This window comes from Oncorhynchus keta, chromosome 26 (assembly GCF_023373465.1).
Source record: "Oncorhynchus keta strain PuntledgeMale-10-30-2019 chromosome 26, Oket_V2, whole genome shotgun sequence".
NCBI classification, from domain to species: Eukaryota; Metazoa; Chordata; class Actinopteri; order Salmoniformes; family Salmonidae; genus Oncorhynchus; species Oncorhynchus keta.
In genome coordinates this window covers 9314953-9341042 of record NC_068446.1, presented here as the reverse complement: position 1 = coordinate 9341042, position 26090 = coordinate 9314953, and the positions used below count along the sequence as shown (strand labels likewise).

General features: G+C 41.2%; 1 protein-coding gene across 7 annotated transcripts in view; it reads right to left on the bottom strand.

Moving 5' to 3' along the window:
• The window catches only part of LOC118358634 (DENN domain-containing protein 1B-like), a 171365-nt gene that overhangs the window by 69662 nt on the left and 75613 nt on the right, over nucleotides 1-26090 (bottom strand). For 5 of the 7 annotated variants that reach the window (XM_052480199.1, XM_052480197.1, XM_052480198.1 and 2 more), the window contains 6 exons: nucleotides 25239-25358; nucleotides 10925-10994; nucleotides 6813-6893; nucleotides 2410-2469; nucleotides 981-1034; nucleotides 586-696 (listed from right to left, as the gene is read on the bottom strand). In XM_052480199.1, coding sequence (XP_052336159.1) covers nucleotides 586-696; nucleotides 981-1034; nucleotides 2410-2469; nucleotides 6813-6893; nucleotides 10925-10994; nucleotides 25239-25358 — 496 coding nt within the window. The remainder of the gene's footprint in view (nucleotides 1-585; nucleotides 697-980; nucleotides 1035-2409; nucleotides 2470-6812; nucleotides 6894-10924; nucleotides 10995-25238; nucleotides 25359-26090) is intronic. The other 2 variants (XM_052480200.1, XM_052480202.1) reach the window with 2 other exon arrangements.

Below are 26090 nucleotides of genomic sequence, written 5' to 3'. Positions count from 1 at the left end.
CCGCTCCCCAGTTCAGCATTCCGGCCTGCAGGAAGATACCGGAGCAGAATGGTAGAGATAGGAGCGTGGATGACATCACTCGTGCTCTCCCTCTCATAAACATTTGGCTCTGCTGCCAGCCACAATGATAAGCACAGAGAGAAAGACCTCTACGGGTACTATGGCAGCGATTGAAATGCCTAATAACTGAAAATAAACTAATGTAAGAGAGTTAGAGCGTCTAATAACTGATAATTTATGGCTTGGCAGCCATTAAAAGCTAGAACTTTAAGACAAACAGTCAAATATAATCCTGGTTTAGTGCTGGCTTTACTACTTGCCAGAGACTGGAGATAGAGGAGCCGGATGACTGGAGGACCACTGAACTCTGTCCGTGTCCGTGTGTCCGTGTGTGTGTCCGTGTGTGTGTGTGTGTGTGTATACGTGCATTCAAACTGTGAACGTTTAGATATACATTTTGATGAAGTGCTTGTTATGTTACTGAGGAATGCCATGTTTAATCAGAAACACAAACCCTGGTTAGTATAATGTCCCTCAAAGCATGAATCTGTACCACACTGTAGTGTACAACAAAGAGGTACTCACAGTGCTAAGCTTGCTTGAGGTAATGATGATGCGTCGTTCGTGCAGCATGCTGGCGTACAGATGCAGCATATTGTTGACGTCCACCGCCACAAAATACTCTGTCAGGTTCCTCTGGATTGGGAAAACAGAGGAGACAGGGCAGTTAGTGACTTTATCACGACACACTTCTCAGAGCACTAGGGACGGCTCTTTCCTGTAAATCGAAGATGTAACCATTATCACAAATTCAGGTCATAGGTTTACGGTATTTCACAGAAAACACAAATGGACAGCAGTCTCCAACTAAAAACGGTTCAATGGTCAATTTCATTCAAAATGCACAATATATCTTGCGCTCTATTCGACGGGGTAAGATCGAGGTCTTGCACACTGGTAAACCAGAAGGGTAGACTTACACTCTCGGGGATTGTGGGCAAGCCGTTGATATCTGGGGCTATGAAGTAGGAGTGCTGAGGAAACACAAAGTATATGGAGAGAAGACAGGGTCAGCAACGTAAGCGCAGCACGCCACTCACAGAGTGATCTATAACTCCTCTGTCTGTGGGAATTGTTAAGCTTCCGTCTGTACTGACATGGCTAGGAGGGCAGCACTGACACACACACAAACACACGCACGCACACACATGGCAGCCTGGATCCCTATACCCTATAGATGTAAGATTGAGCTCTCTGGTGGGAAGTTGAGCTCTCTGGTGGGAAACAAGGTCTTTATTTCAGCATTAAAGAAAGCACAAACACACACAGGTTGTTGAGAGGATCAGAGAGCTGCCTGTCTCACTTTGGGGGAGCAGAGCAGGTTGACTGTTTGGATCAAAGAGGCCTGGACAGCCCATTAACCACTCTTTACACTTTCAATTTCTCTCTCCCTGTCATGCTCTTCTTTTGATACTGTTTTACCCACACCATATGATGACAGACACACATACAAGTGCATGTCCACACTCATAAAATGAATTAACCCCAGCATTTTTGCCTCCTTAGAAGAGAGCAGAGACAGAGAACCCATCACCAAGCACTGGTCTAAAACTACAACACCCACAATCCACCTCACCTGGGAAAAGTGATTAAAGCAATAGGCAAAACTACAGTCAGCCACAAACAACCTCTGATGACAATTCACCTAGATGAATGATGTAACCTAACAATTAATTGCTGATGGCGATATTGTGCTATATATATATATATATATATATGAGTCTGCGTCACTGTCACATTATTTGCTGCCTGGTCAATCAATGTTCCAACGAATAATGTCAAATAATATTGATGCCGCCACCTCCAGGAATGGTGTCAGTGAGTAGCCTGATGTCTGAATGGTGGGCTATTGTCGCCTTATAAACCCACGGCACGGTCATTGTATTCTCAGTTCAGTTCCATCAGTCCCAGGCCCTCGCTGTATGTTTGCTTATCTGCTGTTGTTTTTTGCTTTTTTCAATCGATGTTTATATAAAAACATGAAATATGGGTTAACGGGAAAGGCATCAAGGAGACTTTCTGAGCACAATTGCCTTTGCTTTAAACACGCACCATGAAATAGACTTTAAATATTCAGAAAGAGAATACAGTAGCATGGAACAACATTAATCATTCACTAAGTTTGATTGTTTTCCAGAGGAGAAGAAACAGACACCAAGGCCCAGGATAGTTTGCTTTTGTGAGATTTAAAAAGATAGCCAGGCTTTTTTGGCCAAATTGGAAAGGCTCAGCTCCCATGCGGTTAGTGCAGCAGCAGCGGTTTAAAATTTCCCATGTCTTTCCGCTCTCTCTCCCCTCCCTCCTTTTTCTCCCCGCTCTCTTGTTCACTCATTCTTCTCCTCCACTCACCGGCTGCCGGCTTGGTGCATCTCTCAGTACTTGCCCAGTGGCTATATGCAACAGCGCGGTCTTCACAGTGAGAGCGATAAGAGAGCAAAACAGAGTTCACACTTGAAAGGGGACAATGATCCGTATTTTTTATTTTTTTCAAGGCTGTCATGATAAAAAAAACAAAAATAACTTTTTGTGGAAGATTCTGCTTCATCAATTAAAAATCTAACTTGTATTTTCTACAGAAAGCAGTTGGACCCTAACCTCTCCTCTCGGTGTGTTCTCAATGAACCTTGGTAATGAAAAATAAAAGCATATTAAAAGCGTGCCAGACTAAAAGTGACAGAATAAATGGTATCCCCCCCCCCGCACAATTCCACTTGTTAACCTTTCTTGGCAATGTATTGATTACTTAATAAAGGCAACTGGAATGAATGAAACTGTATAATTGGATAACCCCATGAGACATTAGATATTACATTGAGAGAGAGGCTAGCTGATTTAATTAGTCTAAATAAAGAATAGCAGATCCTTATGGACAAAGACTAAAACCCAATACAGTAAAGTATGCATAATAACATAAACACAGAATTATATTTTAAACAATAGTTGCTTTTTTGGTAATTGAAAAACTATATTTTTGTTTTGTATACTACCCTCAAAGTACATTTCGGTTTCAAAACTGTAAGTCCTACAAACACATGCTTAGTACTGGTAGAAAGGTAAGACATGTGGGATTATGATAAAGGTGCCAAAAAAACTGAAATGTATGTTCTTGTTTTTTACATTGTCCCCATGTTGGGGAGTAAGATATTTGAAAGTCTAGGTTTGAAATAAAATACAGTACCAGTCAAACTTTTGGACACACCTACTCATTCAATTATTATTATTTTCTACATTGTAGAATAATAGTGAAGACATCAAAACTATGAACTATAAAACTATATTTTATAATTGAGATTCTTCAAAGTAGCCACCCTTTACCTTGACAGCTGAGCAGTTGTTGGCTGCTTTTCCTTCACTCTGCAGTCTTCAACTGAATTGAGATGGTTTGGAATGAGTTGGTCCGTAGAGTGAATGAAAAGCAGCCAACAAGTGCTCATCATTGTGGGAACTCCTTCAAGACTATTGGATAAGCATTCCTCATGAAGCTGGTTGAGAGAATGCCAAGAGTGTGCAAAGCTGTCATCAAGGCAAAAGGGTGGCTACTTTGAAGAATCTCAAATATAACATATATTTAGATTTGTTTAACACTTCTTTGGTTACTATTATATGTGTTATTTCAGTTTTGATGTAGAAAATAGTAAAAATAAAGAAACTTTGAATGAATGTCCAAACTTTTGACTGGTACTGTTTGTCACCTATTACTGTTCCAAAATTATTTTAAAATAAATAAATAGATACTTTAACTTAATGTTGGCGCTCTAAACATGCGCAAACAGCCATTTCAAAAGTGCAGGGCTTGTGCAAACGTGCCATGCTGTCATTTTTTTCCTATTACAGGAATGGTATATACTGATCAAAAATATAAATGCAACATGTAAAGTGTTGGTCCAATGTTTAATGAGCTGAAATAAATGTAAAAAAATAAAAACATTTTTTGTATGTTCATTTCTCTACCATAAGCTGCCCCCAACAAATTTGACACTACGTCCAACCGGCGTCACGCCTGCAGACCACGCCAGCCTAGGACCTCCACATCCGTCTTCTTCACCTGTGGGATCGTCTGATGGTGGGTGGGTGGGTGGGTGGATGCTGAGGAGTATTTCTGTCTGTAATAAAGTCCTTTTGTGGGGAAAAACTCATTCTGATTGGCTGGGCCTGGCAATCCAGTGGCTGGGCCTGGCTGCCAAGTGGGTGGGCATATGTCGTCCCAGGCCCACCCATGGCTGCACCCCGCCAAGTCGTGTGAAATCCATAGATAAGTTCTCATTTATTTATTTCAATAGACTCATTTCCTTATATGAACAGTAACTCAGTAAAATCGTTTACATTTCTGCATGTTGCGTTTATATTTTTGTTCAGTATACATTTGAGGAGAAAGCAAAGTCTCTACCTAGCCAATTATGTACATTTTTCCCCTGTCTGGTTCCGAGTTCGTCCACTAGACAGCAGTAGAATATCACATGACGTCTCTTGGCCACTTGAAACCAGTTGCGATGGGTTTGGGTAGTGAGTCACTGTGCCAAAATGGCAATCAGGGAAATCAGGGAAATAAATTAAATAAGACGCCTGCACAGGTGAGGAAACCTCAAACAACATTTCCCATTCACTTTTCCTATCGTAAACGACGAGGTAGATCAATGGCGCATGTGGAGGATGCATACAAGCTAATGTGCAAGGAGAAGGGAATGCATTGCTTTTACAATGAACATCAGGGTATACCCTTTCCATGCATACTAAATGTTTGCACTTTTGGTGGATTGACCTGCATTGCATACTCTATGAATGACCATATTGCGCATGATTTATGGCCAGCAGTAATATTTTAGTTTGATTTCCAAAAAGACAAGGACTGTAGCGTTCAAATGATATGTCACTTTCAATTGTCTGACAAAAATATGTTGTGGGGGGAGTGCCCCCAAACTCGCTGGACCCGGTACCAACCACTCAGAGTTTAACAGCTTAATGTCACTTGTATTTCTAAACAAAGTGTAAGCCCAGTCTCCTCACCTACAGTTGAAGTCGGAAGTTCACATACACTTAGGTTGGAATCATTAAAACTCATTTTTCAACCAATACACACATTTCTTGTAAACAAACTAGTTTTGGCAAGTTGGTTAGATCATCTACTTTGTGCATGACACAAGTCATTTTTTCCCAAAATTGTTTACAGACATATTATTTCACTTATAATTCACTGTATCACAATTCCAGTGGGTCAGAAGTTTACATACACTAAGTTGACTGTGCCTTTAAACAGCTTGGAAAATTACAGACAATTATGTCATGGCTTCAGAAGCTTCTGATAGGCTAATTGACATCATTTGTGTCAATTGGAGATGTACCTGTGGATGTATTTCAAGGCCTACCTTCAAACTCAGTGCCTCTTTGCTTGACATCATGGGAAAATCAAGATAAATCAGCCAAAACCTCAGAAAAATAATTGTAGACCTCCACAAGTCTGGTTCATCCTTGGGAGCAATTTCCAAACACCTGAAGGTACCATGTTCATCTGTACAAACAATAGAACGCAAGTATAAACACCATGGGACCACGCAGCCATCAAGCCGCTGAGGAAGGAGACGCATTCGGTCTACTTTGGTGCGAAAAGTGCAAATCAATCCCAGAACAACAGCAAAGGACCTTGTGAAGATGCTGGAGGAAACAGGTAGAAAAGTATCTATATCCACAGTAAAACGAGTCCTATATCGACATAACCTGAAAGCCCCTGCTCCAAAACCACCATAAAAAAGTCGGACTACAGTCTGCAACTGCACATGGGGACAAAGATCATACTTTTTGGAGAAATGTCCTCTGGTCTGATGAAACAAAAATAGAACTGTTTGGCCATAATGACCATCGTTATGTTTGGAGGAAAAAGAGGGACGCTTGCAAGCCGAAGAACACCATCCCAACCATGAAACACGGGGGTGGCAGCATCATGTTGTGGGGGTGCTTTGCTGTAGGAGGGACTGGTGCACTTCACAAAATAGATGGCTTCATGAGGAAGGACAATAATGTGGATATATTAAAATAACATCTCAAGACATCAGTCAGGAAGTTAAAGCTTGGTCGCAAATGGGTTTTCCACATGGACAGTGACCCCAAGCATACTTCCAAAGTTGTGGCAAAATAGCTTAAGGACAACAAAGTCACGGTACTGGAGTGGCCATCACAAAGCCCTGACCTCAATCCCACAGAACTTTTGTGGGCAGAACTGAAAAGGTGTGTGCGAGCATGGAGGCCTACAAACCTGACTCAGTTACACCAGCTCTGTCAGGAGGAATGGGTCAAAATTCACCCAACTTATTGTGGGAAGCTTGTGGAAGGCTACCCGAAACATTTGACCCAAGTTAAACAATTTAAAAGGCAATGTGACCCACTGGGAATGTGATGAAAGAAATAAAAGCTGAAATAAAAAAATGTCTCTAACATTTCACATTCTTAAAATAAAGTGGTGATCCTAATTTACCTAAAACAGGGATTTTTTATCAGGATTAAATGTCAGGAATTGTGAAAAACTGAGTTTAAATATATTTGGCTCAGGTGTATGTAAACTTCTGACTTCAACTGTATTTATTACTCCACTCTTCCTTATCCAAGCTCTCCTCTAGCTCACTCTCATCTCGCCACTCTCTTTTCACTAACCCATCTGTCTCAACTATGTCTCCCATATTTCCTCACTATTCTCTCCTCCCTCCGTTTTCCCCCTCCCTCTTCTTTGCAGTGTACAGCTCAAGTGGTCCCACTGTACTTACCACACTCAGGTTGACTGGGGTGAAGGGCTTTGGCACCGGCAGGCTGTACAGTGAGTTCAGCATGTCATTCAGCTCATTCTCCTTAGAACACACCATAAATCACACTCAATAAGAATAATACAAATTATACAAATGTAAAACCATGTGTCACACACACCCACACACGCGCGCACACACACACACACCCACACACGCGCGCACACACACACTCACACCCACCCACCCAGTACCAATCAAAAGTTTGGACACACCTACTCATTCAAGGCTTTTTCTTTATGTTTACTATTTTCTACATTGTAGAATAATAGTGAGAACATCAAAACGATGAAATAACGCATATGGAATCATGTAGTTACCAAAAAAGTTCTAAACAAATCCAAATATATTTTATATTTGAGATTCTTTAAAGTAGCCACCCTTTGCCTTGACAGCTTTGCACATTATTGGCATTCTCTCAACCAGCTTCATGAGGTAGTCACCTGGAATACATTGTTAATTTGCAGAATTTATTTCCATCTTAATGCATTTGAGCCAATCAGTTGTGTTGACAAGGTAGGGGTGGTTTAAAGAAGATAGCCCTATTTGGTAAAAAAACAAGTCCATATTATGGTAAGAACAGCTCAAATAAGAAAAGAGAAACGGCAGTCCATTATATTAAGACATGAAGGTCAGTCAACGCGGAAAATTTCAATAACTACTAAAGTTTCTTAAAGTGCAGTCTCAAAAACCATAAAGCGCTACGAAAGGAAGACCCAGAGTTACCGCTGCTGCAGAGGATAAGTTCATTGGAGTTACCAGCCTCAGAAATTGCAGCCCAAATTAATGTTTCACAGAGTTCAAGTAACAGACACATCTCAAACAAATCAAAGTTTGTCACATGCGCAGAATACAACAGATGTAGACCTTACAGTGAAATGCTTACTTACAGGCTCTAACCAATACTGCAAAAAAGGTATTAGGTGAACAATAGGTAAGCAAAGAAATAAAACAACAGTAAAAAGACAGGCTATATACAGTAGAGAGGCTATATACAGACACCGGTTAGTCAGGCTGATTGAGGTAGTATGTACATGTAGATATGGTTAAAGTGACTATGTATATATGAAAAACTGAGTTAACATCAACTGTTCGGAGGAGACTGCGTAAATCAGGCCTTCATGGTCGAATTCAAAGAAACCACTACTAAAGGACACCAATAAGAAGAAGTGACTTGCTTGGGCCAAGAAACACGAGCAATGGATATTAGACTGGTGGAAATCTGTCCTTTGGTCTGATGAGTCCAAATTTCAGATTTTTGATTCCAACCATCATGTCATTGTGAGACGCAGAGTAGGTGAATGGATGATCTCTGTATGTGTGGTTCCCACCGTGCCTTGCTGTTGACACTGTCGTAATTTACTGAAAATCAAGGCACACTTAACCAGCATGGCTATCACAGCATTCTGCAGCGATACGCCATCCCATCTGGTTTGCGCTTAGTGGGACTATCATTTTTTTCCCAACATTACAATGACTCAAAACAAACCTCCAGTGTAAGGGCTTTTGACCAAGAAGGAGAATGATGGAGTGCTGCATCAGATGACCTGGCCTCCACAATCACCCGACCTCAACCCAACTGAGATAGTTTGGGATGAGTTGGACCACAGAGTGAAGGAAAAACAGCCAACAAGTGCTCAGCATATGTGGGAACTCCTTCAAGACTGTTGCAAAAGCATTCATCATGAAGCTGATTGAGAGAATGCCAAGAGTGTGCAGAACTGTCATCAAGGCAAAGGGTGGCTACTTTGAAGAATCTAAAATCTAAAAGATTTGTTGAACACTTTCTTGGTTACTACATGAGTTATATGTGTTATTTCATAGCGGTGATGTCTTCACTATTATTCTACAATGTAGAAAATAATACAAATAAAGAAAAACACTGGAATGAGTAGGTGTGTCCAAACGTTTGACTGGTACTGTATATAACTTAACAACAAAACCAAAAACACACAGACACACAAAAATTGTAATCTGATATTGTATGTCAACTCATGAGCGATTTGAAAAGGCGCTGACGGTGTGGCTGGCAAGTAGCTGGGAGCAGGGCACTGGAAGCTGAGTGTGTTCCTCCAAGGGGCTCGAAACATCCGTCTGACACACAGTGTTTAACGAGCGGCGAGGAGGAGGTTAAGAAAAAGAGGCAGAGTGATGTGTCCGGCCACAGCAGAGGACTGTTACACAGTGCTGATTTAGGACCTACTGTACAAGGGCTGGGGTTTTGATGTGTAGTTACCCATAAGTCTGTGCCACTAAACAGGCACGGTCATCACACATCTTTTCCTGGATGAACTCTCTGAATTACTTGTCTAGTTACTGTTATAATGATAAAGAGCACAGTATAATTGGAATAGAGGTTGCTAAGACATAATTACGTAGTCACTAAGACTGGTTACTAAGACAAAGAAAAAAGGTTCTTATTTCTGAAAAATATTTTGGCTTCAGACAATTTCTGTCTCTTCTGAATGCCAGTTTTTGACGGTGGAGCTTTAACATTAGTGTGTATGCCTACGTGTGACGATGTGTGTGAAACGGTGTGTGTGTGTGGGAGAGAGTGAGAGTGAGAGAGAGTGCGTGTGATAGACAGTGAGAGAGTGTGAGATTAAACAGCCTCCTGTCACGAGAGGCTGAATGCTCACACGCATGGTCAGTAACCGGGCTGAGCCTGAGGAAACACTTAATTTACCCCTGGCCCTGAACCCTCATCGCTACGGTCTCCCCTCGTCTGTCAACATCCCTCCATCGCCTTGCAACAGCAGGGTAAATATAAACCAAATCATGCACACCAACACTGCAGTCACCCAACATTTACACACACACACACACACACACATATCTCATCTATCTCTTACCGAATCCCTCTTTCACTCTCTATCTCTCTCTGCTTCAGAGCAGAGATAAAGATGAACATAGAAATGTTCACACAAACAAAGGACTTATTATTTTACAGAAAATAGCATTTACACTTGTCCTCTACTTTTGTTTTGACTGAAAATGACATCTGTCAAAGAAATCCATCCATAAATTAATTTACAGTACTATACTTCAAATACAGTACTGTCTGTGACATATAAAGAAATTGACATTTTAGAAGGAATATAGAAGCGATTATTGTGTGTATATATTATATATTATATATATATATATATATATACACACACACACATATACACATACATACATACACCTTATACAATAAATATATATGCATAAAAAATACATTCAAGATTCTAAAAGCAGGAGAGCAGGCTAATGACCGCCTGTGCTCTGATTGGTTGAAGTGATGCGTGACATGTACTGTTTCCTGTACCCCCTGAACCTGCGCCTGTGTGATTGTGTGTGCGAGAGTATGGGCGTGTGTGTGTGTTGGGGAGGCTCTGTCCCCTTCACCCCTCTCTCAGCATAGTAGCTTTGAGGAAGCAAAGCTACATGACAGCACACTGATGGCACTCCTTAGTCCCAGCTCCCAACCGCTCCCTTCCTCTCTCCGTCTCCCTCTCCCCCTGTTCGCTCTCCCTCCTTTCTCGCGCTCTGGTATAAACACTGCCTCATCAATTCCACTTTACGCTAGCTGCACATTTTTCCCCATTTCTTTTATACATTCCCTGAACTTCTTTCCCTCTGTTACTGAAATAGTTTGGCAAAGTGTGTGTGTGTGTGTATTCCTAAACTGTTTGTTGTTTTCCAGTAAATCATCAGGAGTTGACTTCTAGCTCTAAATCAGCGTTTGGTCTGTGAAATGTCAACATCGCTGCCTCAAAAAACTCAGAGCCAAGCCAAGCCCGACTCTCTCTCCCCCAGCTCAGCCCCATTTACAAACAAACAGAACACTGCTAACAACTTACAACAACATGGCTCTCACAACCAGCTACTGTACATACAACCTTAAACTGCTACTGTGTGCAAAACAAGATCATGCCCAACAGAAGCTGATGAAAAGTAGCGTACTAGTCTATTGTTGGTTGGTGACTTCTGCTACATGCCACATCTTGTACCTCAATATCAGGTTTGCTAACCCTGAGTCTTATGAAATGTCCTAAAGGAGGTACAGTACAGAGACATGAAGGCCGTATCACCTGGTTTTTGGTTAGGTAATCTGCTAGTGTGTTCAGGAACTTGTAGTAGATCTCAAACCAGGGGAGATAACTGCAAGAGAGAAAGAACACAAAATGCACGTTTACAATCAATCCATAATTCAAATGAATATTCAACTATTTTTTTCTATATTTCACAATAAAAACACAAATATTTAAATTCAATTGTTGTTGGGTTTTCTTACAGACAAAGTGGGCTATGGACACAGCCATGTATAGCCCGCCTACTATGGTTAGAAATAGATATATAGGTCTACAATATACTGTAAATACGCTCTAATACTATGTCATTACGACATTCTTCGTATTTTTTGGGGCTATTTTCAGGGGAGGTAGAAAGGCAGGCTTTAGTCTAAAGGCGGTGGGTTGGGGAGGAAAAGACGGGAGGTAGAGACTGGCTTTAGTTTCTTCAACCCAACACGACTGGGCCAACGAAAGCTGTGGTAGAGGAGGACGAGGAGGGATGCCATGGTTTACAAGCATACTGATCCCAGATGCACAGTCCAGGCTCAGCCCAAGCCAACACACAGATGCACAGTCCAGGCTCAGCCCAAGCCAACACACAGATGCACAGTCCAGGCTCAGCCCAAGCCAACACACAGATGCACAGTCCAGGCTCAGCCCAAGCCAACACACAGATGCACAGTCCAGGCTCAGCCCAAGCCAACACACAGATGCACAGTCCAGGCTCAGCCCAAGCCAACACACAGATGCACAGTCCAGGCTCAGCCCAAGACAACACACAGATGCACAGAAAGAAAAGCACTACCCACTGCCCCATTTCACTTTTTTCCCCTCTCTTTTCCCTCTCCCCACCCCTTATTTACATTTTAAAATAGACATTCCTTCTGGTTTTTCCTTATCAAATTCATGTTAAATAAATAAATAAAATGAACAAACTAAAAAAAAAAATTATACTGTAGTGTTTGTGTTATAGCTAATCGCAAAATACACCCACCAGAAGCCAAATGCATCTGCAACATGGCTTTCTTTATACGGTTGACATATTCTTGGCGGAGTTAGTTGACTTCCTTTTGAGGTGGAATATGGCCAACATTTTGTTTTGGCTTGAAGGTTGCTCAGAAGAGAGAGCTCAGTGCATGTTTAATGTTATGCAATCAAATAATACAAAATGTGGTGAGGTATCGAAGTGAGGCATTTGCATAATGACGTTGGACTATGACTCGTTTATCATTCATCACTTTAAAAAAAAAAGATGCTTTATTAACTTTCATTAACTGAATGAAAGTGAAATATAAGAACAAAGAAATGAATGAATATTGTCAAAATGAAACTTACACTGATGCACGCTGCATTAACAAAAGTCACTTGTTAAATTGAAATGGCTACCTGGCTGAAATGGCTAACAAAAATTCACCGCACAAAAAAATCACAATGAAACTTGAATGAAAATGTGTATGTGTGTGAGAGACTTTTATTAGCCAGGGAAGTCCTGTAGAGGGAGACAGGGGGGATACTGGGTAGTTCTCAGGGCATGGGTCACTGGCTGCTCTGCAGACTGGAATTAACGCACAACAAGAAAAAAACAATAAAGTCAACCTAATGCAAATGTTCATATCACTAAATCTGCAAGGGGGCCAATGACACGGCGGTTCCCAGGCAAGTGCAGCCAAGCACACCAATCAGAGGGCCTGAGTGACCATTAACCTGAAACAATCAGCTCCTTAACATGTCAATATTTTGACGTCCGCATGAAGAGCTCACCGTAATCAGGTCACACTCTGCAAACCCAAAATGTAACATGCATGTGTGAACTATAAAAGTCACATGCTGGCTGGACATTAAAAATATAAAGATGCCATGCTTTCAAACAAATAGGCAGTGGATGTTTCTATGGGCTCGAGGCAGATTTGGGCAAAACATGACAATGACTAAATAACCTAAAGATCACTGTATCAAAATAAACTAGAAAATACTCGAAATGTTTTAAATTCAAATACATGTATTTTGTATTTTAAAATACAGAAACACATTAGCAAGTAGCTGGCCCAAAGAGCAACACCATTCTCAGTAAAGGTTACAGAAACCTTTTACTTGCTATGACTGTGATTATGTTGTTGAATTCACCGACTGTCACTCTGGACAAGAGTGTCTGCTAAATGACCAAAAATGAACTGTAAATTCACACTGGTTATTGTTATTGGCCTTGTTTCAAAGTCATGTCTAGATGGGATACAGCTTAACCTAATTCTCCTAACCTGCTACGCTAATTATCTTAACCTGCTGCGTCAGTTCTCCGAAACCTGTTTACGAAAAGTCTATTTTGACAAAAGCTGTATCCCTTCTAGACAAAACCTTGTTTCGGGGCGGAGATCATTAGAATAATACTCAGCATGCTCCATTTTTGTAAACACGTTTATATTTAGTTCATTTAGCAGTGCCATCAGACTTCTGATACCAATGAAAGTGGGGAAACAAAATGGTGAACCACTATAAAAAAAAATGTTTATAGAAAAGTATTTTGGTAGTTCAGCTCAGTGTAATCCAAATGACAAAATACTAGTAATTCAGATGCATATAACAGAAACACTGCCCATCTCATTGAAGATGTGTTGAAGTTTATTTTCAACATTAAAAGAGGGGGAAAAATCAATACAACCAAATTAACATTTTAAAAAAATTCTGAACAGGTCATTGAAACAAAGACCAGTCATTATCAATCTCATCAGGTCCTTTGTTTACAAATCCAGGCTCCTGGACACTAATCCTTCACATACCTCTCTCCTCTCTCTCTGTCCAGTCAGGCCTCACACACAGATTGGTGCATGTTTTTGTATAAAACGGATGATTATTTCTGAGCTATTTTCTGTGGTACAGTACCGGTATGTGTTTCTTTTTTTCTTAAATGAAGCTATTTAAGAAATCATTGCTCCTCTCCTCAGTTAGCAGCTTAGGTCTGTTTGTGCTTCCTAAATCCCCAGATAGAGAGACATCCATCAATGTGTGTGGAGGCCCGGCTATCTCTGCAGCTGTTTTAAAACACACACATCACTCAAAGTACTGGATACTCCGAGTAAACCAGTTAAGTCTATGGCCAACTCACAAACCCTCCAACTGTATCTCCTACCACAACACAACCCCTCAGACTGTATCTCCTACCACAACACAACCCCTCAGACTGTATCTCCTACCACAACACAACCCCTCAGACTATATCTCCTACCACAACACAAACCCTCAGACTATATCTCCTACCACAACACAACCCCTCAGACTATATCTCCTACCACAACACAACCCCTCAGACTATATCTCCTACCACAACACAAACCCTCAGACTATATCTCCTACCACAACACAACCCCTCAGACTATATCTCCTACCACAACACAAACCCTCCGACTGTATCTCCTACCACAACACAACCCCTCAGACTGTATCTCCTACCACAACACAACCCCTCAGACTGTATTTCCTACCACAACACAACCCCTCAGACTATATCTCCTACCACAACACAACCCCTCAGACTGTATCTCCTACCACAACACAAACCCTCCAACTGTATCTCCTACCACAACACAACCCCTCAGACTGTATCTCCTACCACAACACAACCCCTCAGACTGTATCTCCTACCACAACACAACCCCTCAGACTGTATCTCCTACCACAACACAAACCCTCAGACTGTATCTCCTACCACAACACAACCCCTCAGACTGTATCTCCTACCACAACACAACCCCTCAGACTGTATTTCCTACCACAACACAACCCCTCAGACTATATCTCCTACCACAACACAACCCCTCAGACTGTATCTCCTACCACAACACAAACCCTCAGACTGTATCTCCTACCACAACACAAACCCTCCAACTGTATCTCCTACCACAACACAAACCCTCCAACTGTATCTCCTACCACAACACAACCCCTCAGACTGTATCTCCTACCACAACACAACCCCTCAGACTGTATCTCCTACCACAACACAACCCCTCAGACTGTATCTCCTACCACAACACAACCCCTCCAACTGTATCTCCTACCACAACACAACCCCTCAGACTGTATCTCCTACCACAACACAACCCCTCAGACTGTATCTCCTACCACAACACAACCCCTCAGACTGTATCTCCTACCACAACACAACCCCTCAGACTGTATCTCCTACCACAACACAACCCCTCAGACTGTATCTCCTACCACAACACAACCCCTCAGACTGTATCTCCTACCACAACACAACCCCTCAGACTGTATCTCCTACCACAACACAACCCCTCAGACTGTATCTCCTACCACAACACAACCCCTCAGACTGTATCTCCTACCACAACACAACCCCTCAGACTGTATCTCCTACCACAACACAACCCCTCAGACTGTATCTCCTACAGCAGGGTTTCCAAAACTCTGTTTTTAATCCCTAGCACTACACAGCTGATTCAAATAACCAACTTAATTACATTTTGATGAGCTTGGTGGTAGTTGAACAAAATTCATATCTTTGTAGTGTTTTCAATAGTTAATAAACATTTTGGCCATGTACTGGTCTAGCTAACTACAGGAACTACACACTACTTTTTGACTAAAATAAAATATGGGTAAAGAACGCCTGAATTTACTTTCTCTTTCGGCATCAGATTATCATTTCAAACATTCTGTCAACATCTGACTCCACTGTTCTGGCAATTTAAGATTTAGATATGATACTTTTTCACAAAGTATACTGAATAAAAATATAAAACGCAACATGCAACCATTTCAAATATATACAGTTTATATAAGGAAATGAGTCAATTGAAATAAATCAATTAGGCCCTAATCTATGGATTTCACATGACTGGGAATAGAGATGCATCTGTTGGTCACAGAAACCTTTAACAAAGGTAGGGGCGTGGATAAGTCCGTATCTGGTGTGACCACCATTTGTACCATGCAGTGTGACACATCTCCTTTGCATAGAGTTGATCAGGCTGTTGAGGCCTATGGAATGTTGTCCCACTCCTCTTCAATGGTTGTGCGAAGTTGCTGGATATTGGCGGGAACTGCAACATGCTGTCGTCCACGGCGATCCAGAGCATTACAAACATGCTCAATGGGTTTGTGACATTTCTGGTGAGTATGCAGGCCATGGAAGAACTTGGACATTTTCAGCTTCCAGGAATTGTGTACAGATCCTTGGAACATGGGGCCGTGCAATAATCATGCTGAAACATGGAGGTGATGGAGGCGGATGAATGGCACGACAATGGGCCTTAAGATCTCGGTATCTCTGTGCATTCAAATTGCTATTAATAAAATGGAATTGTGTTTGTTGTCCGTAACATATGCCTGCCCATACCATAACCCCACCGCCACCATGGGGCACTCTGTTGACATCAGCAAAACGCTCGCCCACCATACACATGGTCTTCACACGACACCATGCACATGGTCTGTGGTTGTGAGGCCGGTTGGACATACTGCCAAATTCTCCAAAACAACGTTGGAGGGGGCTTATGGGTAGATAAATAAACTTTCAATTCTCTGACAACAGCTCTGGTGGACATTCCTGCAGTCAGCATGCCAATTGTGCACTCCCTCAAAACTTGAGACATCTGTGGCATTGTGTTGTGTGACAAAACTGCACATTTTAGAGTGGCCGTTTATTTTCCCAAGCACCTGTGTAACGATCATGCTGTTTAATCAGCGTCTTGATATGCCACACCTGTCATGTGGATGGATTATCTTTGCAAAGGAGAAATGCTCACTAACTTGGATTTAAATAAATTTGTACCCCAAAACATTTTTAGAATATTTTTGTGGGTATGGAAAATTTCAGGGATCTTTTATTTCAGCTCATGAAACATGGAACCAACACTTTACATGTTTAGTTAAGTTCATATTTTTGTTGAGTGTAGTTTGGATGACGTTAACTAAAGTTACTTTGAAAAAGTAGCTAAGTAAACTATATGTTTAAGGGTAGCTTTATTGTAGTTTAACTTCTTCCAGTGTGAAGTAATTGGTAACTTGGTAAACTATATTTTCATAGTAGCTTCCACAACACGGATCCCCTAACACAAAACAACCCGACTGTATCCTCTACACACAAAACAACCCCGCACACTATATCCCCTAACACAACCCCGTCGACTGTATTTCCTGACGACTAATCCTGAATTTCATTTAGTTGCTTGATCAAATACCTCCATGCATCAATCTGAACCTGATAATCCTATAAATTTGTGTGCGCTGACATCAAAATAAAGTGATTCATGTGTAGGCTGGCACTGGACCAACCCATAGTTTTCTGGGAGCAATCAGAATGGTATGAATGTGTTCGCATTCAATAAGTTGTTGGGGAGGAAGCAAATCCAGACTCATCGTGGAGAAGAAATGTTAGTGGGCGAGACGCTTGGCCGAAGCGCTGTGGATGGGTAGCCAGGCAACAGACTGTATCCCCTACCACAACACAACCTCTCAGAGACTCTCCCATCTACACATAGATGGGCAGAACAGAAGATATAGGCTAGATGTGGTCAAATCCTTTTCGTTATGTCTTAATTCTTAACACTTATATTCTCTAAAAGCTCAAATAAATTAACTGGTGTTTTTGTAATGACGCAAATTATGTAATTACCCATAAAAACAAATAGAAGAGAGAGAATAGTTTTTTTCCTGGTGTAGGGATATTACCAGAATAAACCAACTGAAATATCTCAATGCAAATAAATATCTACATATCTTTGAGCAGGTTAGGTTGTCATGTGATAAATAAACTACACCTGTTGGATGTTAAGCGCGGCACTGTTATTCATATTCCCTGGACGGGTCTTAAATTTCCCTTCACACCCACGGCCCTTAGTGAAAGTCAACTTGCACCTTGTAGCCAGCTCACTGATTTGATTACACCTTTACTTTCCCGGGTCAGAGGTTAAGTACAGGGAAGGAAATGTCTTGCGGCGTCTCGCTAAGTGACCACAAACTGGAGCGCCGACGTCCCTAAAAGGGAACCCAGGTCTCACCCGCCAAATAAAATCAAGGAAAACACCTTTTTTCATCTGAGACCCCTCTGACATGTCCAAGGGTGATTTATCCCTAAATATGAGAGAATGACCAAAAGAGAAAAGAGGAGAGGAGGAGGAAGAAGAGGAAGGAAGGAAGGAAGAAAGAGTAAAATCGAAACATTCTGCCTCTTTGAAGAGGTTTTGGCCTGAAGGTAGCGTGACCCTTTCAGCCTGGGCTTTAGCCGCAGCACAACAAAGACCTGGCCACATAGAACTGTCCTAATCATTAAGCCACTTCCTTGTGTTAGCATAGGTGACAATTCTATACTCGGAGCACCTCAACAATCACAGGGACGCAAACTGTTTTATATCCGGGGAACAGAAACATTAAATAAAAGGTAGCTAGCTAGAAGCCTCCTTTATCGAAAGTGCCTTCAGAAAGTATTCATACCCCTTGACCTTTTCCACATTTTGTTGCATTACAATGTGGGATTAAAATAGATTGAATTGTAAAAAAAAAAAATCTACACAAAATACCCCCATAATGAAATAGCAAAAACAGGTTTGTAGAAAGTGTATTACAAACAAAAAAGTTAAATATCACATTTACATAACTATTCAGACCCTTTACTCAGTACTTTGATGAAGCACCTTTGGCAGTGATTACAGCCTCGAATCTTCTTGGGTATTATGCGCATGCTTGGCACACCTGTATTTGGGGAGTGTCTCCCATTCTTCTCTGCAGATCCTCTCAAGGTCTCAGGTTGGATGGGGAGCATTGCTGCACAGCTATTTTCAGGTCTCTCCAGAGATGTTCGATCGGGTTCAAGTTCGGGCTCTGGCTGGGCCACTCAAGGACATTCAGAGACTTGTTCCGAAGCCACTCCGAGTTGTCTTGGCTGTGTGCTTAGGGTTGTTGTACTGTTGGAAGGTGAACCTTCGCCCCAGTATGAGGTCCTGAGCGCTCCAGAGTAGGTTTTCATCAAGGTTCTTTCTGTACTTTGCTCCGTTCATCTTTCCCTCGATCCTGACCAGTCTCCCAGTCCCTGTAACTGAAAAACATCCACACAGCATGATGCTGCCACAACCATGCTTCACCAAAGGCATGGTGCCAGGTTTCATCAGACCAGAGAATCTTGTTTCTCATGGTCTGAGAGTCTTTAGATGTCTTTTGGCAATCTCCAATTGGGATGTCATGTGCCTTTTACTGAGGAGTGGATTCCATCTGGCCACCCTACCATAAAGGCCTGATTGGTGGAGTGCTGCAGAGATGGTTGTCCTTCTGGAAGGTTCTCCCATCTCAACAAAGTAACTCTGCGGCTCTGTCAGAGTGACCATCACATTCTTGGTCACCTCCCCAACCAAGGCCCTTCTCCCCCGATTTCAGTTTGGCCGGGTGATCAGCTCTAGGAAGAGTATTGGTGGTTCAAACTTGTTCCATTTAAGAATGATGGAGGCCACTGTGTTCGTGGGGACCTTCAATGCTGCAAACATTTTTTGGTACCCTTCCCCAGATCTGTGCCTCGACACAATCCTGTCTCGAAGCTTTACGGACAATTCCTTCGACCTCAGGGCTTGGTTTTTGCTCTGACATGCACTTCCAATTGTGGGACCTTCTATAGACAGGTGTGTGCCTTTCCAAACCATGTCCAATCAATTGGATTTACCACAGGTGGACTCCAATGAAGTTGTAGAAACATCAAGGATGATCAATGGAAACAGGATGCACCTGAGCTTAATTTCGAGTCTCGTAGCAAAGGATCTGAATACTTATGTAAATAAGGTTTTTCTGTTTTAAATGTTTAATACGTTAGCAAAACTTTCTAAACCCCTGTTTTGTTTGTCATTATGGGGTATTGTGTGTAGATTGTTGAGGAAATGTAACGTAATAAATAAGGCTGTAACGTAACAAAATGTGGAAAAAAATCTAAGGGTCTGAATACTTTCTGAATGCACTGTATGTATACAGTTGAAGTCGGAAGTTTACATACACCTTAGCCAAATACATTTAATCTCAGTTTTTCACAATATCTGACATTTAATCCAAGTAAAAATTCCCTGTCTTAGGTCAGTTAGGATCACCACTTTATTTTAAGAATTTGAAATGTCAGAATAATAATAGAAAGAATGATTCATTTCAGCTTTTATTTCTTTCATCACATTCCCAGTGGGTCAGAAGTTTACATACACTCAAATTCAAGGCTACCCGGAACGTTTGACCCAAGTTAAACAATTTAAAGGCAATGCTGCCTTCCACAAGCTTCCCACAATAAGTTGGGTGAATTTTGGCCCATTCCTCCTGATAGAGCTGGTGTAACTGAGTCAGGTTTGTTGGCCTCCTTGCTTGCACACGCTTTTTCAGTTCTGCCCACAAATCTTCTATAGGTTGAGGTCAGGGCTTTGTGATGGCCACTCCAATACCTTGACTTTGTTGTCCTTAAGCTATTCTGCCACAACTTTAGAATGCATTTCCCATTTCGAAGACCCATTTGTGATCAAGCTTTAACTTCCTGACTGATGTCTTGAGATGTTGATTCAATACATCCACATAATTGTCCTCCCTCATGACGCCATCTATTTTGTGACGTGCACCAGTACCTCCTGCAGCAAAGCACCCCCACAACATGATGCTGCCATCCCTGTGCTTCACGGTTCGAATGGTGTTCTTTGGCTTGCAAGCCCCCCCCTTTATCCTCCAAACATAATGATGGTCATTATGGCCAAACAGTTCTATTTTTGTTTCATCAGACCAGAGGACAAAAAGTACGATCTTTGTCCCCATGTGGAGTTGCAAACCGTAGTCTGGCTTTCTTATGGCAGTTTTGGAGCAGTGGCTTCTTCCTTGCTGAGCGGCCTTTCAGGTTATGTCGCCATAGGACTCGTTTTACTGTGGATATAGATACTTTTGTACCTGTTTCCTCCAGCATCTTCACAAGGTCCTTTGCTGTTGTTCTGTGATTGATTTGCACTTTTCGCACCAAAGTACGTTCATCTCTAGGAGACAGAACGTGTCTCCTTCCTGAGCGGCTTGACGGCTGTGTGGTCCCATGGTGTTTATACTTACGTACTATTCTTTGTACAGATGAACATGGTACCTTCAGGCGTTTGGAAATTGCTCCCAAGGATGAAACAGACCCGTAGAGGTCTACAATTATTTTTCTCAGGTCTTGGCTGATTTCTTTTGATTTTCCCATGATGTCAAGCAAAGAGGCACTGTGTTTCAAGGTAGGCCCTTAAAAACATCCACAGGTACACCTCCAATTGACTCAAATGATGTCAATTAGCCAATCAGAATAAAGCTATGACATAATTTTCTGGAATTTTCCAAGCTGTTTAAAGGCACAGTCAACTCAGTGTATTTAAACTTCTGACCCACTGGAATTGTGATACAGTGAATTATAAGTGAAATAATCTGACTGTAAACAATTGTTGGGAAAATGACTTGTGTCATGCACAAAGTAGATGTCCTACCCGACATGCCAAAACTATAGTTTGTTAACAAGGAATTTGTGGAGTGGTTGAAAAACAAGTTTGTTTTTTAAATTGTATTTCTCACCCCTTTTTCTCCCCAATTTGATGGTATCGAATTGGTAGTAGTTACAGTCTTGTCTCGTCGCTGCAACTCCTGTACGGACTTGGGAGAGGCAAAGGTCGAGAGCCATGCGTCCTCCGAAACACAACCCAACCAAGCTGCACTGCTTCTTGACACAATGCCCATCCACCCCGGAAGCCAGCCGCACCAATGTGTCGGAGGAAACACCGTACACCTGGCGACCGTGTCAGCGTGCACTGCTCCCGACCCGCCACAAAAGTCGCTAGTGAGCAATGAGACAAGGATATCCCTGCCGGCCAAACCCTCCCTAACCCAGACGACGCTGGGCCAACTGTGCGCCGCCCCATGGGTACCCCGGTCGCGGCTGGCTGCGACAGAGGAAAAACAAGTTTTAATGACTCCAACCTAAGTGTATGTAAACTTCCGACTTCAACTGTGTGTGTGTGTGTGTGCGTGTGTGCGTGTGTGTGTGTGGGTGTGTTATATATATATATATATATATGTATAAAAATAAAACACTTAATATACTAATATATCTTGATTAGATAAGTATTCAACGCACTAAGTCAATACATGTTAGAATAATATTTGGCAGTGATGTATTTCTGGGTAAGTCCCTAATAGCTTTGCACACCTTGATTGTACAATATTGGCACTTTGTTTTTTAATCTTCAAGCTTTGTTAAGTTGGTTGTTGATCATTGTTGTAAAGCCATGTCCAAGTCTTGCCATAGGCCACTCAACTCAATGTCGTCTTGGTAAGAAACTGAGGCGCATATTTGGACTTGTGTTTTAGGTTATTGTCCTGCTGAAAGGTGAATTTGCCTCCCAGTGTCTGTTGGAAAGAAGACTAACCCAGATTTTCCTATAGGATGTTGCCTGTACTTAGCTCTATTCCGTTTTTTTATTTTTGTTGTTTTATCCCCCTGGTCCTTGCCGTTGACTAGTATAATATGATGTAGCCACCACCATGACTGAAAATATGAAGATTGGTACTCAGTGATGTGTTTGTTGTGTTGGATTTTCCCAAACCTAACACGTTTTTTTTTGTTGCAGTTTTTACTTTAACGCCTTAATGTAAACAGGATGCATGTTTTGGAATATTTTAATTCTGTGCAGGTTTCTGTCTTTTCACTCTATCAATAAGGTTAGTATTGGGGAGTAACTACAATCTTGTTGATCCATCCTCAGTTTAATTGTTGTGATAGGAGAAAACTTTGTAACTGTTTTGAAGTCACCATTGTCCTCATGGTGAAATCCCCGAAATCTTCCTCTCCAGCAACTCAGTTAGGAAGGACACCTGTATCTTTGTAGCGACTGGGGGTATTGATACACTATCCAAAGTGTAATTAATAACTTTTACCATCCTCAAAGGGCTATTCAATGTCTGCTCTTTAGTTGTTTTTTTTACCCATCTACCAATAGGTGCCCTTTCTTTGTGAGGCCTTGGAAAACCTTCCGAGTCTTTGTGGTTGAATCTGTGTTTGAAATTCACTGTTCGACTGACCGACCTTACAGATAATTATGTGTGGAGTAAAGAGATGAGGTAGCCAATAAAAAAATCATGTTAAACACTATTATTGCAACTCAAAGTGGGTCTTTGCAACTTATTATGTGACTTTTTAAGTAAACGTTTACTTTGAATACTTGAGGCATTTCAGTTTTTCATTTTTTAATTCAGTTGTAAAAATGTAGAGAAATATAATTTCACTTTGACATTATGAGGTATTGTGTGTAGGCCAACGACAAAACAAATCTCAATTCATACCATTTTTAATGCAGGCTGTCACATTTGACTTTTTATTTTTTGAAGTAAAGGGGTGTGAATACTTTGTGAAGGCAATGTCGCTGTCTCATTTGATCACTACATGCAGTAGATTTAAAAGGATTATTCAATATGATCACAACTTGGATTGCTTATCTAAGAATTCCCAAATTCCTTCCATTTCTGCATTTCTCAAATAAAGCAAACTGGGCAAAAAAAAATGCATTCCACTTTGTATTACTAATATGTAAATATATATATATATATATATAAAAATAAGAAAATGGAAAAACAAAGGTTAAAAATAAATAAACTTGGAACCAAGTCTGCCCTCTCTGTCATTGATGCAAACATTCAATTTGTACATATTTCACATTTCTAAACCATGAGGTATCTAAAATATGCATGTCTTTGTAATCGTGATTTAAACTATTTTCACTAACCTTTTTTCGCCACACAGTGGGGTCTATTTACGAGGCAAAAAAAGGAGGCAGCAAAAACAAACTGAAGTCTTTAAAACACACTCACAGAATAATTTCTTCCTGTCTATACATTTCTTATTATGAATGAAGCAAGCCATGCAAACTGTTCAGAATGCATAATGAATTTTATACATCGTATGTCAAATGAATTAGCATGTGGGACTCAGAGAGGGGGACAGGGGAGTCTCTGCTAATTGGCAGCGAGGCTTCATGCATAATTATGGGCAAAGCGGCTTCCTTTGCCGTGCTTCTGTGCCTGTAGCCGAATAACGAGGAGAAAGAGAAAAAAGAAAAAGGAAAACAAAGGGCATGGTGGTGGCTGGCCGGGATGGGCGGGTGTGTGTGGAGGGCGGAGGTGGGGGGCAGCTCATCTCGACAGCAGCTCATCAAGAACAAGATAAACCCTGCGGCTGCCAGTCAATATCCACACAACACACACTACCTCACGACACTTAGGCAATTACTGCATTTAGTTTAGCATATGAGAAATTCGTTGTTTTTTTTCGATAATGTTTTTTCATTATTGTTTTTGGACTGTGCAAATTCCCATTAATTCTGTGGTTTGTTCAACTATATTGTTTAATTAATGAAATGTTTGTTATTTAAATTGTTAATATAAAATATAAACGTTTCTAAGGCCCTATTAAATCATTTTTACTAAAATGTCTTTCTGTGCATTAATAATAAAAGATGACATCACATTTGAGATAAATCCAGGCTGTGCTAAACGATATCTCGAGAGGGAGTTGAAATTACAATTTACTATTAAAATAATTCTTCATAGTTGTCATAGTAAATGATAGATTGTTCAAATCAAATCAATTTTGATTTGTCACATACACATGGTTAGCAGATGTTAATGCGAGTGTAGCGAAATGCTTGTGCTTCTCGTTCCGACAATGCAGTAATAACCAACAAGATTGTTCCTAATTGACTCCGGGTTAAATAAATGAACTAAATTAATAACATTATAGGGACCAAACTAATATGGAATTCAGGAGTTTAGAATATTTCTGTAACTGGACATGAAGAAATTGAAGAGGATAACACTCTGATTCACACTGCTTCCAAAAGAGAACACCTCTCTCTACAATCAATTAAGAAATGTAATCTGCATGTGACTGACGTGAGGATATTACAAACAGTTGGTATTTATGAATAAGTAACATGTCAATAATAGAGATGTCTTTCCTCATGAAAAAGGCAATTGTGACAAAATCCTTTTCAGAAAAAAACAAAACATGAATTGACTAACTGATTGATGCAATCGGTCAATAGATAAAACAGGGGTATTCAACTCTTACCCTATGAGGTCTGGAGCCTGCGGATTTGCTGTTCTACCTGATAATTAATTGCACACACCTGGTGTCCCAGGTCTAAAATCAGTCACAGATTAGAGGGGAACAACGGAGAAAAAAACGCAGTGGAACTGGCTTCGAGGTCCAGAGTTGAGTTTGAGGGTGCTAAAGAATAAGCTTCCTTACTTAAATGTGCTCGAGATCAAAGTCTACTAAATATGTGCGAGCGTGTCGTACCTGAGCAGACAGATGCAGACACGGCAGCCGGACGTGAGTCTGCAGAAGCCAAACCTCTGCTTGCTCTCGATGTCCGTCAGCACAAAGGTAAAGTTCTGGCCCACCTGACTCTGGGAAACCCTGGGAAAAGCACACACACGTACGGTAGAGAGAGAACACACCATTAACACTCGAGCAATTACCTCCAGAAATACAGTATGACCACACAGTCACATATGGAACAGAAATAACAAATAATTACTTCACAAGCACACATGGGAACATTTCAGTCCAGGGAGTCATGACAATCAGACCAGTGAAAGTAATGTAATGGTTTCAGTTAAATAGAAAATTAGAAACTCCTTATTACCACATTATCACAGCAGAGGAAAGCAATGACAAACATATTATAACATTATAAAGATACAGTATTTTTTTTAAATTGGGAAAAGTAACTACTCCCCCAACACTAAGTCGAAGTCCCTCGACCTCACCTCTAAACTTTTTCGATATGATTCTGGCTACAGTCCCCGACTGTTGAGTGTGTGTGAGTTGGGTATGTGCGTTTCTTATGAAGTTCCATCACTAGATGGCAGCAGTAAAGCTCGCGTGGAGAACAGCACAGCTCAGGATATCCCAACCCCCACCCCCCTACCTCCTAACTATACAATGGCACTTTTCCAATGTCATTTTCCAGGCTACAAAATAAGAGCAGAATCCTCTACAGAGGGCTGCTTTTCAAATCAGACCGGATACCAAATCTAGAGATATAGTTATTCAATCAAAGACAAACACATGATACAAGCGAGACATACACATATATGCAGACAGACACAAATGCATACAAAAGCACACGCGGGTACACACACACAC